Source organism: Gambusia affinis, linkage group LG10 (assembly GCF_019740435.1).
Source record: "Gambusia affinis linkage group LG10, SWU_Gaff_1.0, whole genome shotgun sequence".
Taxonomy (NCBI): domain Eukaryota; kingdom Metazoa; phylum Chordata; class Actinopteri; order Cyprinodontiformes; family Poeciliidae; genus Gambusia; species Gambusia affinis.
The window spans coordinates 15,370,775-15,395,663 of record NC_057877.1 but is presented as its reverse complement, the minus strand read 5'-3'; the positions used below and the strand labels follow the sequence as shown (position 1 = coordinate 15,395,663).

The following is a 24,889-nucleotide window of genomic DNA, read 5'->3' as shown; positions in this document are numbered from 1 at the left end:
GCAGACTTTAAACACTGGACTATGTTGCACACAAAGTGACGCCACGGAGCAGAGAAGCAACATTTAGACCACTTTGCATCAACTTACCATTTAGTCTTGTGTGTCTGTTGGCTCGAACTCTGAGAAACGTCTGCAACAAACAAGATAAAGTGATGAAGGTCATCATAACAACTTTAACTGTATTTAATTTATTTATTTATTTACAATAAATATGAGAATGTAGATTTTAGTGTCTGCAGAATATTAAAGATCCTAAAAAGATTTGCACATAAAACTCTAAAGATAGGGTCCATCAAATGTGTTATATTAGCTTTGCCAATATTGATATGAATTGAGTCATTATCATTATCATGATTAACATTGAAATGTTGTATTTTAATCACAGCCATTTAATTGCACCTATATCTTAAAGTGAGTCACATTATCATCTAGAGATTTTTTTTGTGTGATTAATTTCACAAAGCACTTTAAAAGCACCAGCTCAACTGATGATGATGATGATGATGAACTCTTAGTCTTTTGTTTTTCTGAACATGTAACAGGAAATGTATTGAAAACCTTCAATACATTTTTGTTTATGTGAAGTTTATTGTGAAGCTTCCAGGAGATTTTATAGTCCAAGATCAACACCCAGAAATCTGTATTTATTTTCTATTCAATGTTTTCTACCATTATTTTTATTTGGTCCAATATTTTTTGTTTTTCATAATCTTTATTTTACTTACACTAATTGACAATTCAAATCAAACCACTGTTTCAATTTATTAATTTATGATGTAATTTTTTTTAAAGCATCTATAAAGTCTCTCCAAAGCAACATATGTTGGTATTACCTGAAACTATTTTTAATTTCAGTTCCTTTGCGACTTTGCAAATGTCATTTATCCATAGCGTGAACAGATTGTAGAAATTGCTCTGAGGGGTGTTATTAAATTAAAATTAGTCCGAAATGTACAGAAGCTCTCAGCAGTGCCAAAATGCTTGTGTGATGTGCAAATTATCATTTTATTTCGAAACAATTTAAACTTTTAATTTGACCTTTATCTTGTACAATTCAACAGACAAACAAAGAATAATGGGAAAAAGTAAAAAAATATATATATATAGCTGTGGTAAATGATTGAAAATTTCAGGACAGAACTAGATAATACCATATACAACAAGACTACATCTTCAGAGAAAATGGTCCAGAAAATACTTACACATCTACAGGAAGCCAATTAATAAAACAAATCCTAACAACTTGACATGCATTGTGTAACTTTTACAAAAAGTACCTGGTATCGGTCTGAATGCGGCTCCTCAGATGGCCGAGACGGTGAAGTGGGAGAGCCTCCTTCACGCTTGATGTGTAGAGAGAGCGTTAGAGACTGAAATATGAGAAAAGAAATTTAATAATAATTAAATAATTTAAAACAACTCAAGCAGAATGAGAGAAAACTGTTGCAACAAGCTGCTGTCAGACTAATGGCAGCATATTTCACAACACTTTTTTGTGTTAATACTAAGGTGAAGAAATTAAGCTGAATTTGTCACATCAGTATATTTTATTTTGTTTATGACACGCCTCTATTTTTCCCCGTACTGATCGTCTGACCGTCTGGGGCTGGAAGTTTAATTCTCTATCTCAATGCCCCAAGTGGTCAAATAATTATTAGCTGAAATCTGAAACTAAATGCAGCGTCTTGTCAAGTCAGCCATTTTCAGAATATGACATGCAAAGCTTTAAGAATATCTGTGACTCTTTGTGACTTTTAGTAGCGCTGCAGAATATTTCTGGTAAACATTGCATCTCTGGGTTGTGACACTCGTGTCTCAGAATTTTTCAACACATCTAAAAACATCTGTGATAAGATGGTTTAGCTGGGGTCAAAATACAATGGCAGCTGGAATTTGGAGTACTATTAAGTTAAACCTGCAAGTCATTGTGTTATATTGAGACGCATGGCAAATACACAACAGTGTGACGAGTTAGTTAGGTTTAATGAAGGGATCACATATCTACTGACCTTCGATGTTCTGATGAGTTGGTCGTGCTGCAGTGCAGCGGGGCTACAGGAGACACACAAAAAAAAGTTTTTATTTTGCTATATAATTAGAAAGATGTCTCATATGTGCACAGCTTCTAATAAAGTACACAAACACCACAAGGATTATTTTTAAACCAGCTCTTTTACAAATTCTTGCATATATATTTGTATTCAGGTCTGTGTAAGAACTTATCTCAATCCTTCACACTTCATGTCTGCCAACACAGACACTGGACCCTTACTCTCATACACTGTTGCTCTTTCTCGGTCTCACACACACACACACACACACACACACGCAGAGAGGAGTGTCCCTGTGGGCAAAGTTCAATTTGAAACCATTACTGTCCATGGAGCGGTCGTTAAGCAGATTTGGAGCGTAATATCTTTATTGGAGGAATCATTCTTCTGGTTTAAGCAGCAGGTAATGCATGCGTCTAAATTTGAATTTTACACGGCAAGAGCCTCTGTGTGTGTGTTACTGTGTGTGTAGAGGCTCAAATCAGCCATTAGAAGGACATTATCGTTATAGCCCGCTGTACGAGTTGTCGCCCAGAGGCCCAGGGGGGCTGTGATATGAAATATGTGAGGAACAATGAGGCAGCTTGTAAACACTACACACAGGTGACAAAGAAGATGAGAGATACCAGCAGGGCAGAATAAAGGAGGAGAGGCCTTTAGCTACAAAACGTGTCAACATGAGTTATCTCATGGGAGCTGAACAGAGCGGAGACACAGTGATGCAAAACAGACAGAAAAACCATAAACTGATAAATAGACAAAGTGAAAGCTTGGAGGGAAATTTAGAAGAGTTAGGAGGAGGAGCTACAGATGTGATGAGCAGGAAGGTCAGCATGCATGATGACAAAGCCTTTCATTTAATATTCAAGAAAATAATTACTTTAAGTTATTCTAAAACTGTGTTACAGTTTGTTTGCAGTTTAATTAAAATAAAAGTGCCGCACCTGATCTGTAGCTGGGCGAGTTTGGATAACTCCTGCTCCATGTGATCTTGCAGCTCTCCTGGTCGCAGTACGGCCTGGCAGACTGGACACACTGGGGCCTGAGTGTCGTACAGACCCTTCAACTTACCTGAGGAGACCAAGGGAAGACAAAGCAGAGACGTTTACTATCAGGAATAAACGACTTAGCATTGCAAAACTATATTTTCATTTTCCTTCCACTTATTGAGTTTATATGATACAGTGGAGTGAAATTAGTGGAAATGTTATGGAAAAGAGCAAAATGGTTTAAAATTGGCTCTACATGTAAAATGTTAGAAATGCTCAATCAAATGTGTTTCAATAATGGTTTTAGTTAAAAAATGGATTTTGTCAACTGCAACATTTATCTGAAATTTAAGTGAAAAATAGCGTCGTTGGGTTTATATATAAATTTATTCACAAAGTGTAGCATAAAAATCTTTAATTTAATTTAATTGGATGTTTTGTTGTTTCCCATCATATTAGGGTTTTGCTCATTTTGTATCCAAACAAATGTAAATGGAAAACAACGGATGAAGATTTTACTAAGTTTATTTTCAAAAACTGAAACAAATAAAAATTACAAATTGAATATCTTATTCTGAAAACAGAGTCAAAGAAATATTTTTTGCTAGATATGGCTCTGTTTAAAAGCATTGATGCCTGTAGAACTTTTTGCATTAAACAACCGCAAATTTTAAAGTAAAGAAAATGCAAAAATTATTATATTATTATAATACATTGTGTCACCCTGCAACCAGAAACATCTGCTGATTTTTATTAGGATTTCATGTGATCAACACAAATGGTTGCGTAATTGACAAGTAAAAGGAAAATAATCTGATGTTTATTCTTGCAGAAAAATAAAAAAAACTGGAAAGTGCACTGTGGATCTGTACACAGACCCTTTACTTTGATTTCTCTAAATAAAATTCAGTGCAGAACCATCCCAGCAATAAAAGTTGTACTTGCAACGTGACAAAACAATAAAAAATTCAAAGAGTATGAATATGTTTACAAGCCTCTGTAAATGAGGAAGAAATATTAAACCAATATTAGATGTACATTTCACTAAATTACTTTAGTGTTCACTGTTATTTGCTTAGTTAACACCTTTCATAGCAGAGGCCAGACCAGAGTGTGCTTAGCAGACCTTTAGTCATTTTAAATGAAGGTAAAATCAAGCTGAACAGACACAAACACACCGCCGCGGCCCCCTGCTGTCAGCGTGTTGACATTATAGGTTGTCAGTAGGAACATTACCCAGGAGGGTCGCTTGGCCCATTGGGCCCTACTGATGGATTACTGCCATAAGCAGGCAGCCAGGAGCCTCAAGAGCTCTACTATATCAAGATTTTACCTAGTAGATGAGGTGATTTACTCCTCAAAGCCATCAATCATCAGGAGAGAGCCAGTAGGCCTGATGCACCTAATTTCCCATCTTCACAAGTTATGAAAAAGTGACAGATTTATTTAGGCAATCAAAGTTTAACTTGTTGATTCAGATCAATGAAATAACTTAGCATCCAAACACCGGAAGGAAACTAAAAACAGTTTCACCTGCCTCAATCTCAAACAGACCAGCAAAACTTCAGACTATCTGTTGTAAAGACTGACATAAGTTGAGGTATGAGGCCCCATAATGAGGAGCCAAATAGGAGAAAATGGCCTGTAAATAAAACATGGGATGGAAAATGGAAATTGGAGTCAGGTGTCCTTGAGAGTGTGACATGTTTTCTGCCCATCACCACCACCCTGTCTCCCGTTCCTCCCTCGCCTTTTTTGCATCCCCTCCTGGAAGCCCAAATGACTTTTCCCGACACGCATTGAACGTTCCCGGGCTTTCTGCGCTCCGCCGCCCGGAACACGCAGGCATCAGTAAACAATGAAATCTGTGTGGTGAAATTGAATTTATAACCACATTACCTGCACAGATAACGTCTCTAAATGGCGCCGCGATAAGAGCAATGGGATTTGATTTTGAGGTGTTTTATTGGTGCCCTTTTTGGATAAGCCTCCCCCTCTTTTTCTCTGTTTACAACCTTCCCTCCCCATGCACCATCCATCCGTCACCTCTGGTCCTCACAGACATCCGCTTTAATGGTGTGGGGGGCCAGAGTGTTTGTGGTTTGGATGCAGAGATGAATGTGTGTTTGTGTGTGTACATACTTTCCCTACTAGACGCTGGTAAGCACTAGTTGTTGGTTCATGAGTACCTTTTCACACGTCTCCACCCCTTTGCTGCCCTCAGCCCTTGCCCACATAAAACCTGTCAGTATTAGTCAACCTCAGCCCCTCTTCACCCTGGGGGGTCTGAGACACACAACAGGGGCTGTAAAACCTGCCTGCGGGGCTTGTTAACCATTCCCTCACTACGGCAACTGGCTGGGATGGATTGGCTCGCTCTTTCTGGGATGTGCTGAGTTTGACTGGCCCATCTCCAAATGGATTCACTGTCTCCATGTCTGATTCACTTTTTTCTCTCTTTGTGTCTCGCCAGTTCAAGACCTTGTTTCCTGACTGTCTAGGATTTTTGTCCAGTTGCCGTTTTCTCCCACAGCCCTCATGGGAGAAGGCCTTTTCTCTGTTTCTATGAAGGTTTTGCACCAGCAATGTAAAATGTTTTGACGGGAGTTCTTTAATGTGAGTAACTCTGTCGTCCACTAACTGACAAATACAGATAAGAAGAAATGCATTCACATCATTGATACAGATGTGCAGAAATTCTAAAAATAAAGTAATCATTATTGTAGCAGAATAGTCTACCAAGTAAACAGGACTTTAACTTTAGTATATTTATTGGGTTGGTAAAGGATCCAGTTTAAGAAATAATTGTAACCTTTACTTTTCTTGAAATTACAGATGGCAAAACTGCTGGTAATCCTGGAGTTGATACTTTATACAATCCTCTTTTGAAAATAGGGAGGCAACTTTTCTTTCATGATATTTCATAAAAGAAGAAAATAGGAGATGTTCCCATTTTTCTTTGCTAATCTCTTAAACTCTCTTTTCTATGATGCATAATTTTATCAGACTTTGGTTTGGGCAACAAGATGGCTGTAAAAAAAAGTATGACTATATGACCAATCACAAGTTCTGTATTGAATAAATGTTATGTTATGTCTTGAGTCATTATCCTAGTGAAAGACTCAATGAAAGACTCAAGGGGAGAGGACGACTGATTACTATTATTTTTTAATTACCGTATTTCTGCAACCTTTAATACAGAAATAGGCCCACAGCATGACAGATCCTCCACCAAACTAAACAGTAGGCCTGGAAAATATTTCCAATACTCTTGTCAGAAAGCTGAGTGTTGTCATATCAAAAGGGAGAAACATAAAATTATCCCGTCTGTTAAGAAGAGGTGTGTGCATTCTGTAATTCATAGTGTAAAATATGGAGTGTTCTGCTGCATCAGAACCAGGATGGTTGCTTTTCAGTGCTTTCACCGTCTGCTTTTATTTATTTATTTTTCATATTGAAGACCGATTGATCATTTGAATATTGATCCTCTGGTTTAAAATGTATATGTTACAGACTAGTTACAGAAACAATTATCAAACACCTGGTGGAAGTGAGTATCTGATTCTCAGTCCAATGCCCCTAAAGATGATTGTAAACGGCCTAATGGAGGAGCATTGTGTCAGAAAGAGTAGGAGTGTCTTAAAGAGAAAGAGGCTAATTTCAATGTGCCAATTGATATATACAGCATTTTTATAGAAACTAATGGTGACATAGTTACTTGATTGTGCTATTAAATAACTCTACATGCCTGAAAAATACATAATAATCCCATTTTAAATAAAAATACTTTACAAAGTATTTCACTTTCAGATTATGCAGCTGCAATAAAGGATTATTTAAGGCTTTTTATGCCAATATTCTCTACTGCTGTATGTGCCAATATTATTTGCTCAACTGCAAAATATGAAGCCCACTAATTAAACACATAGATCTCAATTCACTACACACACTTTAATTCACTGTCATTCCTTTGGCCACAACACGGGTATGCCTTTGTATCATGCAAGTTATCCAGAGCATCATGAGATTACAAAGTTTATCTGGTGGAACGAAAAGACCTGTTGTCCTCTTCTTTTTCCCCTCGTGTGATTGATGGTCAGGACCTGATTTCTCTTGTTCTGCATCCACCCTAGAACAGACAGACGAGAATCCCGCTGACAAATCCTCTGAGCATCGAGTCCCCCCGAGGCCATGGGTAATGGCCGATGCCAGCACCCATATGACGGCTGCCAGTTCTGCTGATGCAGATGGAGCGGAGATGCCTAACATGACCTTTAGTGAATGCCACATCACATCAGGCCTGGATGTCACCCACTGACATTATGCCGGGGCATGAAAAGGCTGTTCTGGAGGGGGAGACGTGGTGACGAACGTACCCCGGGTGACAAACCTGTGGACGTGGTGTAATTCTGATTGACATGAGCAGGATGGGGCAGCTTTGAATGGCAGGGGACACACAAGAAAGCATGAAGAGAAAGCTCTGGATTTTCATTTTTCAAGCACAGGGTAGGTCTGGGTTTTTTTTCGTTGTTCACTGGCAATAAAGTCTCGAGACAATTCACTCCAAATGGCATCATTATTCCAATCATCAAACAATTCTCTAAGCACATCAGAAATCCCTCTATAAACCCATAACAAGCAAAGACTCTATATAAGCAGTAGGCGTGCAAGGATTGGTAGGGGGAGTAAAGTTAACGCTTGGCGGCCAACGCTGCAGTGGTGGGCAGAGTAGGAAGGTCCTTGGCACAGTTTCAGAGGATATGGAGGGCTATAAAATCCCCTGGCTCCTGCCACACCTGTACTCCACCCTACACAGCGGCCTGCTTCCTATTTAAAAGCATCACATGCAGGATATTAGTCAGGGGTTTTAGCCGGCTGTGAGGTAGAGCGAACCTCTGAAGCAGAGGCGGAGGGGGGAGCAGGGGAAAGTATGCAGGCCGCCGTTTGTTTTTTATTGGGGAAATAATGGCCTATTGAGAGGTTGGGTATTTAATGAGCAACATAATAGGCCCTGTAGTAACACATCTGCTATGAGCAGAGTCATTTCCGCAGTTTTCAAAGGCTGCAGCTTGAGCCTTTGAAACAGCAAGTCCAGTTGCTTTTGACTTAGTCCTCCTACATATCTGCTTTTTATCATTTGAAGAATCGGTACACCAGTAATGCATAAAAGGACAAAACTGCTGCTGGGCACCATGTTCAATCCTAACAAAATTCTCTCCTCTCCTGGCTTGACCTCAAATCTCTCACTGTCCATTGTAATTCTGCCATTCCTCATAACACCCCAACTACTCCAATCAATTGTGTTTAATGTATTAAAGACACTCACCGCAACCTTTGGCTTCTGCACAAATCAATGCCTCGTTAGACCACTAATGATCGTTCATTGACTAATAAGATCTGTATCAACCTCTTGTGGAACATTGATTGGCCTTTGGCCTTTGTAGTGCCTGGTGCTTATGAGGACAGCGGGAGCCGTCACATGTGAGTCGGGGGAGTCAGATGATGAAAAAGCTTCGGGTGGGAATGGATGGGAAGCCTAAACTCCAAATAGACTCATTCTGAAGAACCTCAGGCCAAAGCCCTTTTCTTCTGGCCCAACAGATCAATGGACATAACCTCTCTGGCCACAGGTCAATCAGCACACAAGCTCAAAATCTCTCTGTCTTTCATTCTCCTTCATTCTCTCTCTCATCTTCTCCATTTATTGCGACAATTGCTCCATCTAGCCGGGCGTGGCTCCGCATGTATGAGTCCTATCATCTCGGTGACTCAGAGTTGACTGGGAACCTGTGTGACTGTCTCTGTGACCGTGTTTCCCTTCTCGTAGCCCTGAGGGCAAAGATCGAACCCTGCCTCTGCTCCGTTCCAAACAATCAATCTTGTCCTCATTGAGATGCATGGCTCAATGATCTCTGATAGTGACGTCCACACAGGAGGGAAGGGGTAAAATCCAGGGGAAAATTTAAGGCTGGTCTTGTCTATTTGCCACAATATGAAGCTACTTACAGTGGCTTTCTAAAAGTATTCACACCCCTGAACATTTTCATATTTAGTCACTAACACAAAATATGTGGGATAGAACAACATATATTAGGGCATAGTAGTGATGATTTAAAAGAAGAAAATTAATAGGGCTGATCATAAATATCACTGTTAATACATTTATTCTGTGAAGACCTACATATATTGGGCAATCCTGGGATTCAACCAATTTCTGAAAGAAAGTCATAAAGAAGTCCAGTTTGCAGTTTCACTTGAGCCATATCAAGGAAACGGCAGTGATGTGGAATAAGGTGCTTGAGTCAAAGGAAACCAGAATTTAACTTTCTGGCCTGCATTCAAAATGTTATGTGAATGTGGAAAAGAAATCACCCTAAATGCACCAATCCCACAATGAAAAATGGTGGCAGTATCATGCTGTGAAGATGGTTTTAGTGTGCGGGGACAGGGAAGCTGGTCAGAGTTGACAGGTAGATGGATGGAACTAAATACAAGACAATCTCTGAGAAAACCTGGTAAAGGTGGAGTTTTACCTTCCAGTCAATAACTCTAAACATATAGCTGCACCAGATTTAGACCAAGAAAGAGGATAGACAGAAACAGGTCTCCCTCCTTCCTCCTCTGTTTTTATATTTCCAGGTTTGATTGCGTGATGAGGGCAGATGCATTTTCAAGAACTGTTTTTTAATCTTGTCAAAGACGTGGACCTTTACAAATGTTAGTTTTATGATTTATGAGTTTTACGGTGCTTCAAATTTATATTTAGCAAAACTTCAAGCTAAAATAAATACATGATCAAATATGGGGGAACTTTATGCATTAGATTTTTCCTCATAATTACAGAATGTAATATGAACTGTAAAATTCTTTTTACTGTTTTTGTCTTTTCATCATATTTTACTACACTTCACTATAGTTATCTGAGGAATTACCCAATGTGTACAAACATACTGTGAGCTGCACTCCTTGACACATATTGATGCTGTCACTCCTCTTTAGAGTACAGCAAAGGTCCTACCACTATCTGCAACCTGCAGCAAAACTCACTGTCAGTTCTGATATACCTGTGTGTCATATTACAGACAAAAGAACTCTAACTTTAAAGTGATACACTGAACCAATGCAACTTGATGTAACAACATAAAGAAAAGTGTTTTATCAAGATGTTTCATGAGGTTCAAAGAAAACAAAGACACTTTAGTGATCCTTGATTTGGTCAAGTTCCTTTTTGATTTGTGGAAAGAATGATCTTGACTGTTCCAAGGTTAAGTGTTACCGCTCGGTCGCTAACTCAATTGCAGCTCAGCGTGTCAAAGCACTGGGTTGACTGCAGCTCGGCATTCCCTCTGAGTCCTCTCAGAAATCACACAGAGACAACCAGAAGGTGTCACAGGAACGGTTTGGACTGTTTATGTAGAGGGCTTCACTTTAATATCACACTTTATATATTTAGAAGCCGCATGTTCAGATTTAGGCCACCAAGCTACAAAAGAAAAGGCAGAAAAAGATCATGGTTTTGATTGAGTCAGGGCTTGTGATCAAAATGACATTATTTAGCCTCCACTACAGGCGTTTAGTCTTTGGTCCTGGCAACAGTACGGAGGGTTACAGCACCCTAGGCAATGGGATCTGACATAACTTGAGTGCCTTGTAAAAGTCTTTGTACCTTTTAAACTATTTCACATTTTGTCACATTACAAACAAAATGCTTTGTTTTTTTATTGGAATTTTATGTGTCAGACGAAAATAATGCAGCGCATAGTTACAAAGTGGAAGGGATATACTATTTTTAAAATGTTTCAAGTAAAATCCCAAGAAGTGATTGGGATCATTTGCATCCAGCCCTTTTTATGATGATATCCTAAATTAAATCCAGTGCAACTATGTGTCTTCAGTAGTCACCAAAGCTGCTCTTTGAAGGCCTCAGAGTTTTGCTGGAGAACATTTTGAACACAAAGGAACATACCAAATAGGTCAAATACAAAGATTTAAAAGCGTATAAAGCACAGTTAGGTCATAAAATAGAAAATGAAGAGTGACAGAAAGCCATAATAAGTTATTAACACAGCATTATTATTCCCACTTCTCCTCATCACATTCCTCATTTTCTTTTCCCCATTTTCTCTGTCTGTCAATTAGTGGTTAATACAAAATAAATCAGGCTATCACTGATGCCTGGACAAACAGGTTCAAGAGTTTACCTCAACCAAGACTAATTGATACAGAGGAATTTACCATTTCTATTTAGTAAATCAGATTTTAGAAGAAGGAATTCAACCAAGAACACCCTCCATACAGCTCCATTAATTTGAAATAGACACAGACTAAAACCACCAAATAATATTTTACTCTGAAGACACCCACCTGCTGTGCATTTTAAAGGTTAAACCACATTCTTGCTCCTGCTATCACGTAGCTGAGGCATGCTCTGAAAATTAAGACATGATTTTGAGAAGTTACAGTACAGTTGTTGTAGAAGATTAAAGTGGGCAGTTAAAAAAATGCACTCATAGAAAATTCTCCCAGTGCACTTCCTATGCATCTCATTTCCTGACTTCAATAGGTAAATACAGTAGGTGCATACAAATCTAAAATAATTTTAATATCAACAATAGTTCATTTTAGCAAAGATCCAGTGTTCTAACAAAAAGGAAATCCTGAGGGCAGTAAAAACATAATTCTGGTTTGACATTATATCCTTTCTGCAGAGAAAATACACCAATCTGCTTTCCTCTCACACACCTGTCCCTCATGCACTGTGTGCTGTGAAGGTGAGCAGCAGAAAGCTCAACCATTAAGGATCAGGGAGAGACTAAGAGCCAGCATGACTTCAAAGCATATCTAACACAATCTGCTTGATTTGTAATAAGAAGGGGCCCCACATGGGACCTTGGTGGTAACATGTGAGTAGACCCTCAGTGAGAAGTCGTTTGGGGATTCAGACATCACCTCTCCTCATCCGTCCCATTATTACAGATAATCTTCAAGATAACATCTGATACTGTCAGAAAGGCTCTGTTGACTGCTGCTGGTTTTGGTGAACCGCAAGCACCTGGTGCAGCTTGATACACCTGTGTTTGGGTTAGTCACACTTCCTAAAGAATGGTATTGTGTCTGCCTGGATAAACAAGAAATAGTGGTCAGATGACGATGGATTTTATCTTCAAACGATGAGAGGATACAATGATTGAACAGCTTATCTTAAACGAAACTAATGCACACACACACACAACCGTGAGCAATCAAAAGAAGCAAGGACATCAAGATAAGCACCTTGGATGATATCTTAATGCAGTGTATATAAAATCTTTACAGATTACTGTTTAATACGCCTGCAAATTTCTTGCACTCCTGCTTGTAATGTTTTCATTTGTGTCACTAATTCCAGTTCAAAATTCCAAGATTTTCAAACATTTTGGACACTCAAGTAAATTAAAAAATCTACCAATCTGGGGTTTTATCATCTACATGTATGGTCAAATAGTCCAATGATTAAATGGTAAATTTAAATTTCACTTTTATTTTAGTGATATCTAGATTTTACTTCAAAATCTGTCACTTAGAGTTCTCAGATATTTGCTGGAAAACCGAATGATAAATACAGATTTCTCAATCACAGTTTGCGATCTTAGAAAATTTCATTCTGTTTGTAAAAAATTTTAATTAGTTTCAACGAGTTTCAATGGTGTTTAACAACTAAACTAGGGTCAGGTTAAAAACCTGATTTAGCTTAGAAACCTGATCTATGATAATCTGAAGAGAAGACACAGTAATTTAAATAATAATAAAAATTATGATGAATTAAATCAAGTATAAAATGTGTCAATTTAGTGTTTTATCCATTTATGTCCACTGTTTTGAAATTAGGGTAACAATTTTGATAAAATACACAATAAAATACATTTTGGAGGTAAATTCAAGACCTCAAACTCGTCTTGTGACCCACAGTTTGTTCCTAACTCCAACTTTTATAATAAAATAAAAAAGAATAAAATGTTAAAGTCAAAATGTTGCATTATCATCAACATCACCCCGGCCCCCAAAAAAAAACAAAGAGCAGAGAAACTAAATAAGATAAATTACAGTGCCCTTTTTAAACAAAGTGGACCTGGATGTACATATATTTATAAAACACTGTCTAATCTGCATAACCAGATGCTTTTCACCTCTCCGTTAGGAATCTGACATGCTGTTGTGCTATTGAAATTTATTGCACAGCAGTATTTACAGCCTGCTAAGAACAAAAGTGAGCAGTAAATATAGTTTTATTCATGTTGTCTTCTGTGGCTAAAGGCCACAACATCCCTGTGTGCTGAGTGATGCATCCCACCATCACACACACCGACACCATTCAGAAGAAGACAAATTAGACTTGAAAACTGCAAACTACAAATCATGTTGCTTCCAATCTTGTGCCTCCTACATGGGGCAGAAACACGACTGCAAACTTCTGAGTGTGTGCCCAAATATATCACTTGCACACAGCGCTGTAGCCGTGGTGAGCACAGTGCGCTGCGAGTCCCCTCTCGATGCACCCTTCTGATCCCCCCTCCTGTCAGCAAACACAGGAGAACAAAGAGTCCAGTGGCAGCGCCAGCGGGTGTAGATCTTCCTCCCTGTGTTCTCACTCAGCGGGGTCACAGAGGCGCTGCTCACAGTTCAATCTCCTCTACTTGACTGATCAGGAGCTTTTGAGCTGCTACTAAAGAAACTGGGTGCTCTCCAAGCCTGCGGGGGCATAAACCGGCCCACCCAGAGCAGAATGCATCCAGACATCAGCAGAACACAAGGTATGAAAACCAAGACAGTGTGTGTGTGTGTGTGTGGGGGTGTGCGTGTGGGTGTGTGTGTGTGTGTGAAGAAAAGCACTTCACATTTAGAGTTGATCCTGAAGAACAGAGAAAGTCTTTATGAGAGTCCAAACAAATGTCATTTTTTTCAACAAACACTACTGAAATGTGTTTTCTCTGAACTGTTAATTGCAGACAAGGTGAAAACTTTCTGAACATGAATGTAGTAGGGCAATAGGCTAAAATAACACAATCTTTAGTGAAAGAATCCACATCAAGCATCCTAATTATTTAGTGATTGATTAGTAATTGCACTAGTAAGGGTCACAACCAAGACAATGGGATGTTTAAAGAGTCTCTTCTGTCTTTCAGGCCCATAGAGCTACAGTCGGCCCGTCAAGCACTGCCTGTGTGGTCTATGGGGGACAATTAGCACAATCTCCATACTAATGGCAGCCTGTAATGGACACTGCTGAGCCAGCTACTCACTATGTTTGTGCTTGACTGTTTGCATATGCAAGGTTGTGTGAGGGAATGCTTCCATACACGCATATATACTTCAGCATCACTGCCCTTCCTGTCTTCACAGTCCTCTGCACCAAACTTCCAACATGTGTGGTTTCTACGTCAGCATCTGCTTTGCAACTGTCCAGATGTATTGGTAGCAGGTAGCTTGATTTTTACAGTTCTGAACCCCTTCCACCATCCTCTCACATTGCGCCTGTGACCATGATCCACCGCCACTCATTAGCACAATAATAAAGAGTTGAGACGACGCGTAAAAGGTTATATAGTGCTGGACTGCTGTTTTCCTACCAATTATCAGAGCTGTGATTTATGGCTCAGGCCCAGTGCTATTCTCTGAAGAGAATTGGGGGAGTGTTTACACCCTGACATGTCAGGGTGAGAGGGTCAAGCCAGGTAAACTTTGACCTATAAGGCAGAGGTGCCCAAAAGGTAATCAAAGCACACCAATACATTTGAGCTCCACTTGAAGCGACTCAATTGATCAGTGGGTCTTTGGGATGGCACTGCTAGAAATCCAGATGCTGTACTCACTAACATATCTGAACTGTAACATGAACAAGTTCGTGTGTTGAATCATTTTAATGTTATGTTGCAGAATTTGTTGACAGCTTATTCATATAGATAAGTTTTTAGATGAAAGCGGTTATAGATATGTTAATATATTTAAGAATATGCTTTCCATTTAAGTGGACGTCTCTAATGATGAGCCACCATTTTGTTTATAGTGTATGTCTATTGAGAAGATGGGTGTAACATTTTCAGTGTACTGCTTTGCGGGTTTCACTTAATTGTCTTCAGATTAAAGTCTGAAGCACGTTAGAGTCCGCCGGTGCCAGAAGGGTTCAAAAGTGTATTAAATATGTTAATCAGTCACATGCCATGGCAGCTACTTCAAGCATTCAGCTTACTGAGATGAGTCCATCGTCATGCATCTTGTGTAAGGAAGTTTATTTCAGTCATTAAAGTCTTCAGTCTTGATTTTGGACTCAATTTTCTGACATTTCTAAAGTAATCCATGACACACTGATTCAGCAAGTGAACAAATTGCGTACGTTACTGTGTCAAATGCATCAAAAGCACTTCTGGAGTGTTATTTACTTGAAGCAGAGTAGCTTCCATGGTTATTGAAACTCAAGACAGATATGCAATAGTGATGGAGAGCATAAATGACAAAACCTTTATTCTACATCCTGCTAACAAGCTCTCCAATCCATACTGTTGCATTTCATCCAGAGGAAAAGCACATTTCTCTGTATCAGTGTCAGGGTTTAAAATGACAGTTATATATGTCTGCTCACAATAGTGTAAACTTTTGCCTGTTTGTAACAAATCCATTCTGCTACTCCCTCAAGATGTCTTTCTCTAACTCAAATCACTTTGAAAAAAAGAAAAGGAAAAAATGGCACATTTGACAATCAACAAGGGCTGTCAGTCCTGCTCATCAAGCCACCAAATGATGTTAGAAAGTCGTGTATCCTGGCGCCTGGCATGCGCTCAGTGCTTTGGCTTTTGTTAAGCTCCACCACAGCAGGAAGATCCACAACAAGCACAACTGACATCCTGTAATGAGGTCTACGTTTGACAGTAGGCATATACAAAACATCGCACTCCTACTCTGTGCCATATATTAGATATGTAGGTCTCTGGTTTCCACCCAAGCATGCAGAATTGGTGTGGTCTCGCTGTCTGTCGGCGCTGTTCCTCAGCGGCATGTGTTTAACCCCAGAATGTGGCCTTCCTGCCCTCTCTATCTGCCTGACTGATTTGTTAGGCTCCGGGGACAAGGCGGAGGATGTGTGCGTGTGCGTATGTGTGTGTGTGTGTTACTTCTAAAAAAAAAAAAAAAAATGGGATGAAATCTACAGAAATACCGCCTTTAGCTTGAGCTTTTTTCCTATGCACACAGACACGATGCCTTTGATGTGAGATCAGAGACAGCGATGATGCAGGTCGATCAGGTGCACAGAGAGAAATGCAGAGGGAAGCAAATGGAAAGAAGGAAAGAAAGATAGAAGGAAAGATGGCCTCCGATGAATCAAGGCTGTTGTTTTAACAACCCCAGGGCTCTGCACTCATTACACCCCTCTTTCTCTTCCTTTTTCCCCATCTTCCTGTTCATGCTTGAGCTCCAAATATCTCTGCACATGTGAAGACGGAGGCCCAGGCAGCATTTTTAAAATTAGTTGTATAGTCAGAACAATGCATCAACCATCTAACAGGTGCTGATCACAAACAGTTGACCTCTCAGTTTGCTAAATATGCACATTTTCTCTGATGCAAGTTCAAAAAAAGAATTATAAAAAAACAGTCTTTCATCGACAAGCAGTGTGAGCCTGCTTTTTTAAATGAATAGGAGAAACACACACAAACAGAGCATACAATAAACCTATAAATCCAAGTACCAGAAGAAAATCCTGTGTTTTCCCTTTTTTCCATCCTAAGAAGACACAGGGAAGGAGGCAAAAAGCTGAGAGGGCTTTCCCCTCCTGCCAGGATAAAAGCCTCTTTTACTTGGGAGAACATTAGAAGAACAAACTACCGTCACAACAGGAGGGGGAACAGTCAACCACGGCATGCTCACAGATCAAAAACAACCATCATTACAACCGCGATGCTTTCCTCCCCGAGTGCCTACAATCGAGACGGACACGATCAGTGTGGTCAGAGAAAGAGCTGCAGAAACATTTACAAGCTGCAGAAACATCTGTCCAGTAAAAAAAAGCATATCTTCATTACATTCTGGTGTATTTTTAATTTTTTTTTATTACTATTTAACCTGCCAACATTTTCCATGAAAGTGCAAACTGAATTAGTTGGAATCCCTAAGGTAAAAGGACAATTAAATAGCCTGACACTTGCATATGTTAATGGTGACTGTAATACACAGATGCATGGAGAGCATATGTGAGTCGACCTGCTAAGAGCACGCACAGTGATAATAATAGCAAGCTGCAGATACTATATGTGTATGCATGAGCATTGAGTGGTTGCTATTGATCTCTCATGGTCTGCTAGGGGGATGTAAACACTGTGTCTTTCAACAGGAAGCCCTGGTCAATACCAGCAGTCAACAGCAGCCTGACACAGAACGCAGCGCCCTGTTAACAAATCAGCACACAAGGTGCAGACTGTGCGTGAGGGGATTCCTACAGAATACTTCTGCTACAATAAGATTTGCAAAAATAGCCTTGCAGACGCACAAACACCACCAGAGCATTTCCACATTTTGTCATATGACAAACTCTAGTGGGACAAGTTTTACTGGAATTGTATATGAGAGAAAAACACAGTGGGCATTTCTACTTAACCTCGTTTTCTACAAATACAGCTGCAAATCTTTGAGGTATGGGATATAATCCCGTACAAAAAGGGATATATCACATGTACGTCTAGAGACCCAAATTTCCGCCTTTTCCAATTGGGCCAGATTTGTGCAGACAAGAAACAGAAGCATTAACAAAGGCATTAAATTGCACAAAGGTGGATACAATTTACTAATTAGGCAACTTCTGAAATCAATTGCTGCACTAAATTTTACCTCAGATTAAAAGGAGCTGAATTCATGTGTGTGCCATACTTTCAAATTATCTTTGAAAATAGTTCACAGTTATGGACTATTGTGCCAATCATGAAGTGAATAGAGGTCTGTGTTTATCAAGTCACAAAATGTGGAAAAAGTTCGAGATAAATATTTTTGCAAGGCTTTGTGTGTAATTAACAGTATTTCAAAGCAACACTATTTTCTATAATAATAATTTTGTATGCAGCAACATTTTGCAATACATTTAAATTAAGATATTAAATAACAGAGGTAAGCTGTGCTTATAGCCAGATCTCACCCATCAAACCTCACAGTGGAGATAATCCATGAGGCTAGTCTAACATGAATACATGCAATATTGATTCTGGAGAGAAGCTGTACTCCTTCACCAGCTACCCATGAATAACTGACCATGGAGAACACTTGCACACTGAGCAGTCATGCCTAATTGTTTCCCTGCTATGAACTTCCTGCAGGATTTTACTTTCAGTAAGGTGAAAACCAGGTGTGTGTCTCAGAGATTTCTCACCCTCAGGAAAGCTCTCAGCTGCAGCAACTCTGACTGACAGGTAAATACAAAGTCATAATCATAATAATTGTATTACAACGTTGTTTTTCAGATTTATAGAAGCAACACACAGGAGAAATAATTATGCATATGGCAGCAAAAAAAAAAAAAAAAAAAAAAATCCATGTGTCCTTCAGCTGGTCTGTTAAACCACATGCAAGATAAGAACACAAACAAAACTCAACTGACTGTGAAACAAGGTCTTGTTATTCTGTTCTGTTCTCCAGTGGTCATAGCATTTAATAGCTGCAATAGTCTAATAAAAGTGTTTGTTTTTCTTAATTGGGTTGAGTAGGAAAGTAAATTTCTTCAAATGTGCAGAAGGCTGTGATGTGTAAAGTAAAGAATTTCCTTCCACGTTTTGTAGTTTCATTAAGTATGTGCTTATTTATGCTAACAATGTCCACTCGTATCTGTGCAATGCTGGTCTGTGTGAAAGCAGTGCTTGTAAATCTTGTATTTGTTAGCCGCTTCTACCGGCTGGACGTTTAGGTTCTATTTTACAACAAAAAGTGGCTCTCGCACATCTGGGTCCAGTTATCGTAGATCACACTTAGCTTTGCCTCCGCTGTGAGTTGCTGACACACACACACACACGCACCCACGCACACACCCACACACTCATTGGAACAGTCTGTGGCCGTGGCGTCTTTTTTGCCACTCGGCTCCCCGAGCTTCCTAACTCGTGTTTCTGTTAAAAGGAACGTTTTCATTCCAGCTCAGGCCTGCGGCGGAAAAAGCATCTCCCCGAGGAAAATAAGCATGATTCGCTCCAGTGGAGACATCTGCCCTTTGAAAGTGAGCATGGCTGTTTGAACAGCTGTCAGAGCACACTGAGCATCCCAGACCCTTCCCTGATAAAAACAGAGGACAGGGGAGTCAGGGATGGGGAATGTCGACAGAAGAAAGACCCCAAATGGACAGGAAGAGACAGCCAGTGGCGATGGCACACAAGGTGGGCGGGAGGAAGTGTCATGTACCTGCTTGTTGTCTAGACTGACAGGGAAGTGTGGGAGAAAATACTAAACATGGTCAAATATCTACACACTGCTGAGAACTGGAAAAAAAATCCATGTTTCTTCATAAACTGGAAACAGAATAAAATTATGAAACAAAGTCTGATCTCTGAATGTAGACAAGTCAGATCAAGGCAAGTTTATTTCTATAGCACATTTCAGAGACAAGGCAGTTCAAAGAGCTTCATATGATCAAAACAACACAGCAACCAACCATGAACAACAGGCAACAAACATATTTTGTCAAATGCCATCATAAAAAGAATCATCATCAAACACGCATCAGATGTATCAATCAATGTTCCAGCTGTTTTTGTTCAAATGCCACTCTAAATGAATGGGATTTTAGCCTTTCTTTAAAGGAACTCAGTGTTTCAGCTGTTTGGCAGTTTTATGGAATTTAGGGAGCATAAAAACTGAACTTTGCTTCTCCGTGTTTGGTTCTGGTTCTGGGGATGCAGAGCAGACCAGAACGAGGAGACCTGTGAGGTCTGGAACAACGACAGGTCTGTAATGTGATCATTCAGAGATTTATAAACAAACTAAAATGTTTTAAAGTCTAATCTCAGAGCTATTGTTTAAGGACTGTAGACCTGGAATAATGAGCTATATTTTCATGGTTTTAGTGAGAATGCCAGCAGCAGCATTCTGGACCAGCTGCAGAAGGACAACTGGTTAATTAAAGAGAGCTGACTGCAAAATTATTATTTGATATAGTTTCATCCACTGGAAATACTGATGAACTCTAAAATCTCAACCCTATGCCTGAGCTAACATTAATTTACAGCTTTATTTTACATATTCCTCACACAAAAAAAATAGAGATACACCCATCAATCTACCACAGAATTGGTTAATTTTTACTTGTTCATTTGGCCAATTAAATACTCAAAAATCAGATTTTAACATTTTTTCACATGCCCAGGTTTGCCAAGGTCCCTCTTGAAATTGAGATCTAGATCTCAGTGGGGGTTTACTTGTTTAAATAAATAAAGGAAATAATAAAAAATAAATTTAGAAAGAACCCATTTTGATACATAGATATGGATAATTTTGTAATGATTCAGTATAAGTTTCTGAGGAACCAGTGTTGGTTTCTTGCCCAAACACGTTTCCTTTAAGAATGCTAAATATTATAGACTTATAGTTAAATAACTTTAAATAACATTGTGCTGTTGAGCTTAATGTGCCTGAGGTGAAAGATCTGGTTTGAGTTTTTGACATTATAATTTTAAATAGTTGCATATTGATTATTTATTATTTACCAATCCGATAATTTAAAACTACTTAAGAGTGATATTGTTTGTTATTTTTCTTTAGAAACATAAAACACGGTGTTATCAAAACATCCATTCAGTAGAAAATGAAGACATGAATGTTTAGCAAGAGGTCTTGTAAATTATTGTGGTTTAAAGTCCAATCTGGGTACGGTACTTAAATTAAAAAAAGGAGAAAAAAAATCATGATCACTCAAAATTAGTATTGTTAGTAAAAAACTGAAATTGGTCTCAACCAGCCATAGCCTGATCGGTGCATTCTCTAACAAAATGCAAAAACTTCACACCAACAACAATTTCACAGATTAAGTAAAGTTTATATGAGTTAAATGTTTCTTTTGGATTAAGTTTGTGGTTCAGTTTGAATTTGAAGACCTATTGTTGCTGCTGTGTCTGAGGGGGCAAAACTCTTGCACTCAAAGAAGATTTCAAGCTTAACACTTAAGACTTTTGCTCCTGAAGTGACTGTCTGTTGCCCAGTCAAGAGGAACAAGTGTATGTCAGCCTTAGAAAAGTGTGGGGAGCTCAATTGCATTAAAGCTCTTAGTTTGCCTGAGCTCCAATCTAATTGGATAAAGCTGGAAAAGCAGCTTCCAATGTGCACGAATCCTCTTTTTTTACTCCTGATTTTTTTTTTCATATATTTGTAGGAGCAATGCTCCTTGTTCTCCTTCACCCTGACTTTTGTCCTTGTCAACATTCCCCCCAAATGAGGCTCCCGAAATCAGGTGGTTGGGCATGCATGCAGTGTAGCAAACTCTTTTTTTTTTTCTATCAGACACACCTCTCACACCAGCGTGCCGGCTCGGCTGGCTGGCTGGCATCTTTTCTTTTCCTGGCCTTATTAAAATTCCATATTGAGATTCCCCGCTGCCACTCCGCCTCCCCGGCCCCCGTCACTCAACCACCAGCCGGCGACAAAAATCAGCAACTTTCAACAAAGACATGCACATATGCAAAGTGACACGCACACAATCCAAACTTTTCTTAAGACAAGTCATCCCTGCTACCAGCCTTTATGTGTGGGATGAAAGTTTTCTTTAGGTGGAGTGTGTGAGAGCGCAAACGCAACCCCAACCCCCCTCCCCCAATCCCCTTTTCCCCTCTCCTCACTTCTTCTTATTGTCATTATTTTCGATGGTGTCCCCCTCTGATCTCCCGAGCCTTTTGGGGTGCTCTCTCTCCCTCTCTCTCAGCTCCGTCTGGTCCCTTTCATCTGTCAGGCGCTCCCTTCGGCGGCCGCCGCTGAAGGAGGTTTGATTTCCCATCATGCCTAGCATCGCCTCCACTGACTCACTCCCTTCCCGTCATCCCTCTGAGGCGAGAGTTGTGCCCCCGCGTCGTTGGGCAATTATCCCCGGGAGTAATGAGGAGCGTCTCTCCCCGGTGCGCCAGGCTGACTGACACCTCTCCCACTCATTTGTCAACAAATCAGACGGCTGGTGTGGGCGACCGTATTGAGTTGAGGGTTGTCGTTGGTAGGGAAGCTCGGGCTGAAGCACATCGTGCGTCTCTATCTCTCTGTTTCTCTCTCTCCTCCTCCATCCCTTCCTCTCTGTCTCTGCCACCTCGTTATCTCTGACAGGGTGTCACTCGCTCCCGCTCTCACTCCTCCTGTGTCAGCCCTGCATGTACTACCGTATATTTGTGCAGAAAAGCCAGACTTCCAATAGACCTAATGGTCATATGTGGCTAATGATCACTAAACTGAATGAGTGTCACTGTTCAATCTATTTGTGTCGAAGTCGGCCAGAGACGGGCCGAAGTAAACAGCTGCCTAATTAGACAATATTCTCTCGGATGCAGCTGTGGAGGATGTGTTCATGTCAGGTCATGGGGAGCATGATGGTTAGGATCATAACCAGCTCTATTCTCAGTGGTAAAGACATGAGTTGAGTGTCAGTGTCTGAGTTGCACAGATAAAGCATGTATCAGATGTCTTTCTTCCTCTAAGTTGAGTGTGTCTACTCACTGTGCTCTTTGCGCTCCTCCGGGCTGGATGAAGCCTCGCCGTCAGACAGCAGGCCGGACATGGAGAACAACTTCCTCCCTGCCTCCTCCCCAGCTTTCAGGGGCCCAAAGTCAAACTCCTTCCCCTCCACTTCCGGGAAACAGCCCTTCAGCCTCTTGGCGGGGGTGAAGGCCGACTGGTAGCCCCCAGATTCCCTCTCTTCTTGTGGGGAAGCGAAAGGCCGGAAAGCCCCCAGCCCGCTGTGGTTGAGCATGCCCAAGGTAGAGCAGTCCAGGTTTGGAGGGGTGAACTGAGGGTGCAGGTGGAGCAGAGACGTTGGGAAGTCCCGGGACGGGAAGGTGCCCGACATGGGAGCCTGACGCTGGTACATGGAGGTGAAGGTGTAGGAGGGTGAAGGAAAGGGGAGGTGGAGGTCCTTTTCCACAGAGACCGGGACCCCAAAAGGCCGGGGTGCCTGGCAGGGGACGGAGGCGTCTCTGCCAGCTTCTGCTGTGGAGGCCAGGACCATGAGGGCCGGGGAGGCCAGGGGAGTCGGCAGATAGGAGGGGCTGTCCATCTTGAAGGGGCGGTGGAGATCCATTCACCTCCCTGCTGGTGGTTCTGAGGCAAAGAGTGGGAGAAGGCAGGTTGTCAGACGATGACTCACCCAAGAGGTTGTAAATAATCTTTCAGTTCATCTGGGAACATAATTTAATCCACAACAACAAAAACACAACATTTCAACAAACTAATTAGTTTTTTTTAATAAACCCTTTCCTTAGTTTATTTTGGTCTGCAACCAAACAGTTTGATTAATTCAGTTTTATGTGAAACTGCTTCACTACAGCTTTAGAGGTGTTTTATTTATAATCACAGCTTTTAAATTTAATTCCAACCAAAAAAAAAAAAAAAAAAAGTGTACTGGACAACGCCTGCAAAGTCTGTAAATAATTACGACCAAATAAATTGCCAATAAAGCACACACAGAGAGCCTGCAGATGTTAACCGAAAAGTGAGATCTGATCTAGAGGATAAAGTAATTTCTGAAATGTGTTATCTATGTTTTTAGTAAAATGTTTACATTTTAATCGAGTCAGGACGTTTTAAGAAATTATAAGTCTGATAGTAAAATGTTTTCCAAAAGGTATTTGTTTCAAATCAAGTAACTGTGAGCTGCTTACATTAGAAAAACATAACGTTGTATAAGGTTATAATATATACGTGAGGGCTTAAAAATCACGAACGACTTAAAAGCCACTAATTTGTGAATTAAATGCAATTAAAAAATACATTTATGCTTTTCTTTACTTGAGTTAGACGGTTTTGTCTTTTGTTCCTGGGAGAATAAAAGTTTCTCAAACAGCATAATTTTTTTCACAAAACACTGCTCATATTTTGTACAAATGTGCTACATTTGTAATGTCTCTTTACAAATAAAAGGGCTAAAATAATTACAGAGGTCCTTCTTTCTCCAGTAATTTCTCCTTTTTTCATTAATATCTTCCAAAACAACAAAAAAAAAGTTTCCTTCAGCAGCGACAGCGCACTGCTTGACTCGGAAACCAGCCGCCAGAACAGAAAACATGACAATCAAATCACCAATTAAAGCAATTAAAGCAAATGAAGCCGTAATCAGTTGTGTGATCACGACCCATCATGCGTCGGCACTTACCGTGATGAAGTTCCCAAAGCGCGGCTTGGTTCGGCTTCACTTCTTCCCCTCTGAGTGCTTTCAACTTTTTTTTTTTTTATGTTGTTGTTCAGAGACGCGGCACTTTCTCCACAAGCACTACAAAAAATATACATATAAAAGAAACAGAAAAAAGAACAGCGTGGCAATGCAGAGTGGGCTTTCTCTGTACTCCTCCAGATGTTTGCGTGTTTTTCTCCGTGGAGAGCTGAGATGTGCGCGGCTCAGAGCCGTGCAGCTGCTGCGTGTGTCTGTGCGGGATGAAGGCAGCGCTGAGTGGACTGGCTGCGGGTCGCTCTCTGTCTCTCTTGGTCTTTGCGTTCCGTGTGACAATCACCCCCCTCTTCTTTTACCCTGCCCTCTTTCTCTGTAGCCCCCACGCGTCTCCCCCTTCTCCTCCACCCTCCTCTGAGACCTGCATGACTGCTTATGGACACATGCAATCTTTTGGCCTCACTAAAGCTGAAACACCCTAACAGTCTAAATGT

The 24,889-nt window shown here is 40.3% G+C and overlaps 1 protein-coding gene across 3 annotated transcripts in view; it reads right to left on the bottom strand.

The window, feature by feature from the left end:
* Window positions 1-24,668, bottom strand: part of rnf220b (ring finger protein 220b) — a 33,490-nt gene extending 8,822 nt beyond the window's left edge. For all 3 annotated transcript variants that reach the window (XM_044129425.1, XM_044129426.1, XM_044129427.1), the window contains exons 1-6: window positions 24,384-24,668; window positions 22,733-23,332; window positions 2,996-3,122; window positions 2,010-2,052; window positions 1,278-1,370; window positions 88-130 (exon numbers count right to left, since the gene is read on the bottom strand). In XM_044129425.1, coding sequence (XP_043985360.1) covers window positions 88-130; window positions 1,278-1,370; window positions 2,010-2,052; window positions 2,996-3,122; window positions 22,733-23,312 — 886 coding nt within the window. In that variant the 5' untranslated portion in view covers window positions 23,313-23,332; window positions 24,384-24,668. The remainder of the gene's footprint in view (window positions 1-87; window positions 131-1,277; window positions 1,371-2,009; window positions 2,053-2,995; window positions 3,123-22,732; window positions 23,333-24,383) is intronic.
* Between the last annotated feature and the right edge of the window lie 221 nt (window positions 24,669-24,889).